At 51.0% G+C, this 10,169-nt stretch overlaps 1 protein-coding gene across 1 annotated transcript in view; it reads left to right on the top strand.

Moving 5' to 3' along the window:
• The window catches only part of URM1 (ubiquitin related modifier 1), a 13,965-nt gene extending 4,867 nt beyond the window's left edge, over positions 1 to 9,098 (top strand). The window contains exons 2-4 of the mRNA XM_008935381.1: positions 7,113 to 7,194; positions 8,215 to 8,263; positions 8,978 to 9,098. Coding sequence (XP_008933629.1) covers positions 7,113 to 7,194; positions 8,215 to 8,263; positions 8,978 to 9,046 — 200 coding nt within the window. The 3' untranslated portion in view covers positions 9,047 to 9,098. The remainder of the gene's footprint in view (positions 1 to 7,112; positions 7,195 to 8,214; positions 8,264 to 8,977) is intronic.
• The last annotated feature ends 1,071 nt before the right edge of the window (positions 9,099 to 10,169 follow it).

The raw sequence follows: 10,169 nt of genomic DNA, 5'->3' as shown, positions 1-10,169 counted from the left end.
CCTCGCCCTTTTCTCTCGGTGGGATTTGCTGTGCTGACAGCGCTGTTCAGAGGGTGGCAGCGGAGCAGGGCTGGGAGGAGGACCCGGGCCCTTTAAACCGCTTAGCATGCGGTTCACACGGCTCCGGGCCAGCTGTTCCTTTCTCCTCCTGCCCTCACTCGCAGGAGTTGTTTGCTGAGCTCAGAGCTCCTGTGCAAAATTGCTTTTCAAAAGAGCCACTTTCTGCTTAATTAAACAATGAGCCGCCGTCCCTCTGCACATCTGTAAAGCTCCCTCTGCAGCCCCTTTATCCCACAAACTGCTCCATTCTTACCTCCATTCACTTGTAAATCTTACCCCCCCTCTCCTCCACCCTGATCATCTCACTGGCCCTTTCTTTTCCCCTTTCAAGTAAGACTGAGGGGCTTGGAGTATCTGTGGTGGGGGTGGCTGGGCTGGGTGGACAGGAATCGGTTTAACGGTGCTCCCCTTATAGGAAGGTCTAATAATAGCAAAGCAGATCTGTGCCCAAAAGTGAGAGGCGAGGCCCAGGCTCTGCACGATTTCTGTATTTAGAGGAATAAAATCACTCCTGAGCCGAGCTGACTCATCCAGCAGCCAGAGGGGACACGAGTCACCAGCCAGGCTGGGAGGAGGGCAAGGAGTTGACTTCAAGGCGCTTTCTGATCCAGCTGGCAGTGCCAGGGAGAGCCCAGCCCAGGGGATTCCCTGGGCCAGGCTGGCTGCCTGCTGCCAGGGAATCCCTCAGCACGTTGGCAGGAGCCGCCTTCCTCGGGTCTGGGGTCTCACATCACTCTGTGTAACCTCTTGTAATAATGATCAGGTTTTTCCTTTTTAACTGTCCGTGCGTGTGCTTGCACAGAAAGCCCAGAAGCCAGGAAAATAGGAGAGAGAGGAAATCTCAGTTTGATGGGTTTTGGCTGAGCTCTGTGCCCACGGTGTGCAACGTGTTCTCTGAATTCTCTTCCTGAGCAGCTGAAAAAAAAAAATTAACCAGCAACGCTCAAGGTTAAGCAGGATAAATGAATGGAAAAGTGATGAGGTGGGATATCTCCTTGATCATTGGGAAGGACAGATTATAGCCAGGGTGACGCAACATCACCTAGCATAGATTGATAGGGAGAAATGAAGGAATGGGAGTTTGCTGCATTAGCAGGAGATTCCTGACTGCAAAAACTATTAGACCGTGGCAGAGTCTCCTTGGGGTTTGGTCACAGGTCCACATTGCTCAAGTGTTTTAAAATCAGAGCGGGTGGGGCTCGGGATGGTCTTACCTTGGGAGTAATTCTGTGCTGGCAGAGGGATAAAATCACAGGACCTGTTAACGAGATGGTGTTTTTAATGTCTGTGATTCCCAGCCTGGCACTTCGCTGCCGGCGCGGGAGTCTTTGAGGCTCTCTCAGTTTCTTTTGACAATTTTGAACGAGAGGCAAGACCCTGGGCCAGCACTAGTGATCTGTGATCCTAATTAAAAGAGACAGTTTGGTGCAGTGGCATTTATTTGGGAGCCTGAAGTGACAATAGCGTTGGGTGTTACGGGATTAGATGCTCTGACTTTGGAAATGAGTAGGGATTAGGTTTACCCTGAGAATCCGCTCAGAGCTGCTGGTTTTTGTCATGGGAGCTGATGGATCTGGAGGCTTGCTGCTGGCTAGTGAGTGGGGTTGGAGATCCCTTGAACTTGTTCTACCAGCAGCCTGCAGGGAGTGGGAGATCCCAAGTAGCTCCTCTCCAGTTCATGAGCGTTGTGATTAAACTCTCAGGGCTGAGAACTGCTGGGTGATGGCCTGGATCTGAGTCTTCACTGCTAACAGGAGGGCTGTGAAAGATCCCTGTGATTCCTTCCCATTTTGTGGACGCAAGTAAGTGGAGAAGAGTGTTGTTCTTCTAGCCAAGAAGTGAGAAAAAGATGTCATAATGCAATTAAAAATTACAGAAGACAAGAGCCTGTGTGTTCATTTGTGGCAGACAAGAACAGATGAGAACAACGACTGGGATTCTTTTATGCTTGGCTGTAGTTAGCCCCTAATTTTTTTTCCCTAGTACTTAAATCATTGCCCACTCCAGTGTGTGGCAGGATTGACTTGTGCACTTGTCAGAGAAAATGGATTTTGCTCCTGCTGCAGAATTTTGCTTTGCTGCTCACTCTGCATAGTACCAAACCCATTTGCCTGTGACTCCATTTATATGAGCTATTCCAGGTCTTCTTCTGCAGTTTATGGCACACCGTGGTCTGCTTCAGTGAATGATGCCCCTAATAGATGGGAGGCTGGAGGAGTCTGGAGGATCCCTTAGGTCAGGTTTTGTAACAAGCTCTTTCAGAGAGCAGATTCCTGGAGGGCCGTCAGATTCAAAAGCAGAGAGAAGACACGTACCTGGAGGGGAGCAGGTACCAAGAGCTGGTTCCTCTATTTTTAAAACAAGCTGCTGAGGCAGGGAAAGGGGCATACAAATTGTCTTTCCACACATTTCCATGCAGGCAGGGGGAATAATGGCAGAGGAGCGGCGGGGAAGGGGCTTTGTCATGGTTACAGGCCGGTGGCTGAGAATGTGGGTGGAGCGGCGCTCGTCCAGAGTTAGTGACCTCAGCAAATTGGAGCTCAGCCATGGTCAGTATGATAAATGATCTTATTCTGGGTCAAAGAAATGGTAGCCCACAGGGAGGTGTCCGCAAGGCGGCCCGGGAAAGCTCTGTGCTCCTGCAGCACTGACCCCTTAGTGACCAGTGCTGCATATATCTTATTTATTACGGACCAGAAGGGAATTTTCCATGGTTTGACCTTTATAGGGTTCCTCTATTTCCCTGAAATAAGCTCTCGGTTCTGCAGCCGAGGCAAGAATATGGGTGTAATTACACCCTCTGGGTGCCCTTCGAGGCACCGTGTGCTTTGTGCAGGGCTGTGTGTGGATTTTAAGGCAGGAGATGCCTGGTCATGGCATGTGTGTGTGTGAATCTGCCAGCGACCTGTGCAGCTCCCCGGGAGCCAAGAGCAGCGTGTCCCTGTCAGCTGGTATTACAGTTGGCAAAGTCCTTGTGCCTTTCTGCACATTTATCAGTGTGGTGGGAGATCCCTCTAGTGCAACACCCAGCTTGGTGTTTCTCATTCGAGGCACCTGGTTTCTCTCTGCACACAGCCAGCGTCCTCTTTGCTGAGTTATCACTGATGAATGTGTCAGGCCCAGGAGGTTTTATTGAGCTAGGGAAGATCTATGGATTTCAGCTCTGCTTTTGAGGGTGTGGGTGAACCCGGGCTCTTGTTCCAGGCGGTACTAAAATGGAGTCTTAGCTGCATTTCTCTCGCAGAGGAAGCTCAGCAGATTCTTCATGGAGGAACAGTTGGGGTAATGTAGAAGATCAGGCCTTGGAGGATACACGACAGGCCCGAGCAGACTGTGCAGTTCTGTCTGCCACAGCCGGGAGTGTTTATGGTGCAGCTGGGCTGAAAACGAGCCGCCGCCGCTGGGTTTTTGTGTGCGCGCTCGCTGCAGTTTCTGCATCCTGTCTGCTTGTGTGACAAGCCAATGACTTTGTGTCACTGCAAGCACACACTTCGTTTTCCTGAGCTGTGTGTTTCGCTGGGTGATTTGTTTTATGTATGTGTTGTGGGTTTGAGCTCCCATCTGTGCACTTGAACTAAGCAGTTTTCTCAAAACGTTTGTCAGTTTTTCTTTTTTTTAATTAACTTTAGATTATTTTTCCTGAGAATTTGGAGAGGTTTGATTCACTGTTAGCACAGGAAACAGAAGCTGCCTCTGTATACAAATAAGACAGGGATTTCCTACCATGTGCTTCAGTCCCTGCTTTGCAGTCTGAGAATATTTCAGCTTTCTTGGATGGTTCACTCTTGTTTCTCTGCTGAGGCTGCCAATGCTGAGGACAGTTAATGATCGTTAGAGTGGATTTTTTTGGTGGGGGTATCTGTTTGCTGTGAGTAAAGTGGAGTAGGCTACTAAAAGAATTTCACTGCTACCATGCAGCAATGATAAAAATCCATCATCACTGGAAAGAGCTGGAGCTGAGTTGGTGATGGGGGAGCACAATGCTGTGTTACCTCAGCGTTCACCTGAACCTCACTTCTGACCCAGAATGCACGAAGAATTTTGCAGCCAAATGGCAGCATGTGTAGTACAACTGTGCTCCTGCAAGTAGCAGTTACCCCTGTGCTGTGGTGGGGGCAGCTTCAGCCCCAACACGAGTGTAGAATTGCTGCATCCTAGAGACGGTTTCACTTGTCCGTGGATGTGGTGCCTGACCACGCTGAGATTGTTTTCCTTCCTTGGATGTCACTTGTAGAGGACCTGCTGTTTGCATAGCAAATCCTCAGCCCAGGGAGCTGGAAACCTGTTAGACCTGTAGCATAGTATCAGAAAATGTCTTAGGAACGCTACGTGTGTCAACTGTAAGAGATAAGTGGCTGTGCCATAATTTACCTGTTCTTATTTCCGTCGTGACAACAGAGAGACTCCTGAGCTGTTGCTCACGACTGCTGTTCAAGGCACTGAGCTGCAAGATGGCTTCCCCCCACACCACTTGCAATGGAAGTAATCATGTTCCCTTTCAACACCTTCCTTGTGGGAGAAGGTTTTGGTGTGGCTCTGGTAATTTTTCATCCTTTATAATTGATTTGTTCTAGTAATATTGGTATACGGAATATAGATACATGAAGGTGAGGGAAAAAATTCAATTCTGAGAAAGCAGCCAAAAGTATTAGGTCTTAAGGTTGGCTGCAGAGAAGAGGTCTTAATTTTCATTGCCATTTGGAACGAGGAAGCTCCAGGCAGGCATGGGGGTGTCAGTTTTTTTCAGACTGTCTAAATTCTCCAGTACGTGTGTACGTGACTTCTGGGGAGGGGTAAATGAACGTAGGCTCAGGTGGGGCTGAGAAGAACATTTATTATGGAAGGAGTAGGGGTGAGGGAGTCTTCCAGCTCAGCCTCGAATAAATCAGTCCTCTCGCCCCTTCATCCAGGCTGCTTCTAGGTGGCTGCCTTTCATCCAGCTGGTGCAGCGTGTTTCTGTTTAAATGATCTCTCCTGAAAGGTCCCAGAGGAAGGGGCTGCTTATTGCACGCCAGGAGGATGGTGTATGGCACGGTTCATTGTTGTGTGCCCTGCCGCAAGTGCATAAATATGAAACAGCTCGCGGGCGTTGCTGCCGTGGGGCTGGTGTCCCCTTCGCGCCCCTCCCTCCTCCTTCTGAGGGCTCCTCTCCATCTTTCTTCCTCTCCGGCTTTCATTTCTTGGTGATGGAGAGCAGGAGCCGTTTGGGTGTGAGATCCTGAGGGCTTTACGTTGCAGCAGCATTTTTCAGGGAAGGTGAATCCAGTTAACTGCGGTTCTGGCGGCTGACCGCCCGGCGCGATGTGCACCTGCACCTCAGCAGCGCTGCCCTCCCCGCTGCACCTTGCTGGGGAGGGGGCAGAAGGTGGTCTGGTTTATGCTCTTAGCTGTGTATCATTACAGGGGAGCCGTGGGTTGGCCCCAGGCAGGTGATCCTGCTCCCCAGGCAGCGTTAAGGCTCTTTCTGCCCCGATCAGAGCGATGCGGTGCTCGGGGCAGCGGTACCTGTCGTGCTCCAGGCAGCCCTGCGGTGGGACTGGTGGTCAGGCTGTCATCCCCAGGCCCTGATGCCCTGGGAAACCGGGTGGGGGAACAGAGGCAGTCTCTGAGCATCCCCCTCCCCCTTTCCCTAGGAATAGAGGCCCCCATCTGCTGCAGATGGACATGTCCCCATCGCCTAGTTGAAGTGCACCTGCCTGCACCAGCGCTGTTCATCCTCGGTGTGACAGAAGTCACGGGGGTTACGTTATTTGGAAGAGTCCCAGCTCTGCTCTTGGTGCCATCCACGGTCCCATAAAATCTTGGGTAAGGCAGGGAGCCTGCCCAAGTGGAACCACTACAAACACATTTATTCTTGCTGGTTGTGAAGCAAACACGTGAGGAAGTGTACGCAGAGTTTGGTTTTAGCTGAGAGGCGTGTGTGGAAAGATTCCCCCTGACTACAGTGAGCTTCCATGCATGAGGTGTTTGTGGAAGCCCATCCTGCCATCCCTGCCCGTCCTGGGAGCAGGGCTCCAGCCCTTGCTACTGGATTTGTGCTTCCTAAAGCTTCCTCACGCCTCAAAAACAAACAAAACTCTTTTGGGGCTTTCAAAGGGCTGTTTAAAGGAGCCCCGGGAGAATAACTGATTGTGGATTCAGAATGATGAAGTGGTTTGTGGAACAGTGAAATATAGAGGCAAATGCAGGAGAACTCCACTTTGCAATTTGTCAGCTCCTCTAAACCCTGTAACGGATTATTCCCCCCCTCTGTCGCTTCTCACCTCTCCAATAGGAAATTAACTGATGCTATCACTAAAGAAATTGTTTTTGCCTCACAAAGTAAAATTGATACTATAAAAACCCACCAGCAGTGTCTCCTCCTCCTTTTACATGAAGACAAATCCTTCCTGTCACCTACTGAAATGGAAAGATAAAGGCTGAGCTTTAATAAAGCAGCTCTAAGCACAGAGTGGGGGGGTGGGAGCAGGCATGGCATGGGGGGTATGGCACAGCAGCAGGTGTGCTGCCAAGGGATGTTGTGGGAGTCCAAAATACCACCGTGGTGGCCGGTGCCTGTGTGTGTGTTCAGTGCATGGTTCCATCCACACTTGTGCCCCAGAGCTCCTGTCACCAAGAGCTCGTGCTGGATTTGGTACCCACAGTGTCTGCCTTGGCTCCTCTCAGGTTCTTAGGCCTGCCTCTTTGGACTTTTTAAGTCTAGTTAAACACACGGAGAGTGAGAGGTCAGTTGGTTAGGTGATAACAGAAGGCAGGGGCTGTGGGACGTGGTAAAGGAGTCCTCACAGCTGCAGTCTCCTGCTGGCTTGGCGCCTCAGCACGAGCGGCGTTCCTTCTTTGGGGGATGCATTTCCTGCAGGAAACCTCTTCTGCCAAGGGGTGCTGCCAAGGGGCAGTGCTCTTGGGTGGTTCCCTTGCCTGGAGGTGTGCAGCTACCCCCAACCATCCTGCCTGTTCCCCCTCTACTCTTTTGTGGGTAAACGATCACTTTGTTCTGACATCAGCCTGGAGCCCTCAGCTGGTTTGTAAACCGCTGTCCTTTCTCCTTTCAGGGGATGTCAGAAACCTGCTACAGTGGATCAAACAGAATCTCTTGAAAGAACGACCAGAATTATTTATGCAAGGGGAATCTGTGTGAGTATAGCTGTTAGGAATCCTCCTCCTGTTTCCCTCTTGATCCCCATGATCTGGGATTCCTTTCTCCTGTTGGTTGCAAGAAGCAAGTTAATGACCATGATAATATGGGGTTTATTAAAGTGATGATGGGAGGTGTCCCACGCTACACCTCACCCTGTTCCATGGACAGCTTCTTTTGCAGCCCTCACCCATATCTTTACACCTTAATGTGAAGCAGGGCCACATATATTTCCTCTCCATTGTCACCTGGAGCAGCGTGGCACATGTATCCTCAATTCCAGGAGTTTAGCAGGTCTGTCCGTTCCCTGCTGACATCACCGGGACTGAAGCAGTCACTCGGAGAAACGCCAACAAATATTTCTTCTGGGAAATGTATTTTTATTGTCAAAATGGGGCCAACCTCGTGGAGGGGAAGGAAAAAAAAAGCCAAGAGAAATGGAGCAGAGTGAGCTGTGCAAGAGCCATCCCTGACTGCGGGGTGGCGCTGGGGGTGGTTAACATTCGTCACGGATCTTTGTGAGCTGAAGCGTGTGCCAGGTCCCCTGGTAACAGGAGAGACAATTGCAGGACACTGAAGATCAAAGAGGGGGAATCCCTTTGCCTGTAATCAGGGGCTGGGACTGGATCCCGGGTGCTCGGTGCCTTTGGTAGGGGCAGTGGAATAGCTTTCCCTGCCTTCACATCGAGCTCTCTGCTCGACCGTGGCGCGTGGGTTTTAATTACCTGGCTTTTCTACATCGTAGGGAAATGCAGTCAGGGAAATGCAGTCAGCTCAGAGCATCCTCCGGAATGGTGCATTTGGATTCAAATGAGCCTTGGGATTGCTCCTGCCTCCCCTTTATTTGATCTAGAAAGGGCACAGGCTGTACCTGTTTTCCAGCTCGGTGGTAGGATTCCTTTTTCTGCTTGGCTTTATAGGCAGGCAGCTTGTGATCTGTGCTGTAACATCCCTTGTTCTTAACTATTAGTGAATCTTTTTAGCAGCCCTGTATCCTAATGATTTCTCCTGTTCTGCAGGAGGCCAGGAATTTTGGTGCTCATCAACGACGCAGACTGGGAACTAATGGTCTGTACTCCTTCAGTTTGACTTTCTTTGTTGAAAATATCGCTCTGTCTGTTCTGTGGTTGCTCTCAGAGAAGCTGTTTCTGATTCTTGCCCCAAGCGAAGCATCTTGTGTTTGAGGGGGAAGGGGCAGGCTGGGATCTCTCTCCCTGCATTGTACTGTGGCTGTTAGAAGCCTGGAGCCTTTCTCTAACCTGCTGAGTCTCATCAGCCAGCCAGCGTCTGAAGAGAGATCACCCGTATTCCCTGGCCCCTGGCAAGGGGCTTCACACCTCCGGCTGCCAGCAGGACTCCCCAGCGCCTGGGGAGCCAGCTGAGTGGGCACCAGGCAGCTTCCCAGCCCTGAGCAGAGCCCCCTCCTAGGGCAGGGCGGTGCCACAGTGGGGGAGGGCAGCCCTGGGCAGGCTTCTGCCTCAACAGGCAACTGGTAAATCTCCTTCAGCCCACTGTTGTGCTCAGACAACAAACAGCCCCCAACTATTTTCCTGCCTCAGGCAATGACCTGTTCTGTCAAAGCCCTGGTCCAGAAAGCGCGTGGGATAACGAGTCTGCTCCTTCTCTGATCTCTCACCTTTGCTTCCTTTTGGATGAAAACACCAGTCTGTCCCCTTCTGCTTTCCCTAGCATTCACCATCTTTTTATGAGATGTTTTCTCTTTGCAGTTAGTATTTGGAAATGACATTTAAACCATTTTTCATTTTTGTTCTTGGTCTGCAGGGTGAGCTGGATTATAAACTCCAGGACCAGGATAATGTGCTTTTCATCTCCACATTGCACGGCGGGTGAGCTCCTGAAAAAACAAGAGGATGTAAATCCAAATCCTGGGGAAAAAAAAAAACAACCTAAACCCACCCAAACCTGTCTTGAACTGCCTATGCCCAGTCTCCGCATCTTCCCACCACGTTTGCTTGTTACTAGACATCCCAATAAAGCCCTGACAGCATGCAGCCTGCTGTCCACCCCAAGAGCACCTGTCTTTTGGTCCTCATTTCACCTCTCCTGCACTCCAGGTACCCGATGGAGCAGAGAGCACCTGCAGCGTGTGTGACTGTTCTTCCACAACGGGAGGCAGAGGGGTGCTGAACCCCACATAGGCCAGTGTGTCTTTGCAGGCAGTGAGGTTTCTGGGGAGGTTGGTGCCAGTTTTGGGGGGAGGCTGGGGCGCCTTTGCCTTGCTGCTGAAAACTGAGGTTCTTTTAACACAGTACTTAGCAGTGGTACCGTCTGTGCGCAGCCATGGGAAGAGCGAGACATGAAGTGCAAGGAAATGCAAGGTTGCTTTACTAGTGTTTCTGTGAGGCAGCAGAAACAGCTTCAGAGGCCTCTGTCGTGACTTTCCACTTGTCATGACATTTATTTGTGGGAGGTAGGAGAGAAATAGGCTTTTTTAGTTTTGTTTTTCTGATGCCTTACACCTTTCACACCTGAGCTGAGGCAGGCTGAAGTACTAGCCCACGAGCAGTGACCAATTGATAACCATTTGGCTGGAGGGGAAGCAAACCTGCTCCCAGCCTGAGCTGGCACGGAGCGACGAGGGCAGCAAAGGAACTTTCTGTCACTGTGATGGACAGAACTGATCAGCCTGGGTGGGGAGCAGTGGGGAGTGCTGCAGCCTGGATGGGGAAGGGCTGGAGACTTGGGAGAGAAAGTCAGTGGCTTTTAACCCTCTCCATCAGCAGGAGGAGGAGGCTCCTTGCTGCACTCCCTGAGGCTGTCCCAGGAGCGCAGCAGAAGCGGGTGTGTGTGGCTCTGCTAGGGCACGGATCCTGTTCTCTTTCCAGAATTTTCCATGGATGGATGAACTGGCCCAGGAGGCCACAGTGGGATTGGAGGGGGGGAGTCGCAGAGGATCACGTTGGCACCAACAGGTCTGAAAGGCGCTGCAGGAGCCTCTAGGAGTGTGTGAGCA

Source organism: Merops nubicus, unplaced genomic scaffold (genome assembly GCF_000691845.1).
Source record: "Merops nubicus isolate BGI_N331 unplaced genomic scaffold, ASM69184v1 scaffold46040, whole genome shotgun sequence".
In the NCBI taxonomy this organism is placed as follows: domain Eukaryota; kingdom Metazoa; phylum Chordata; class Aves; order Coraciiformes; family Meropidae; genus Merops; species Merops nubicus.
This window is presented reverse-complemented; position numbering and strand designations above follow the sequence as displayed.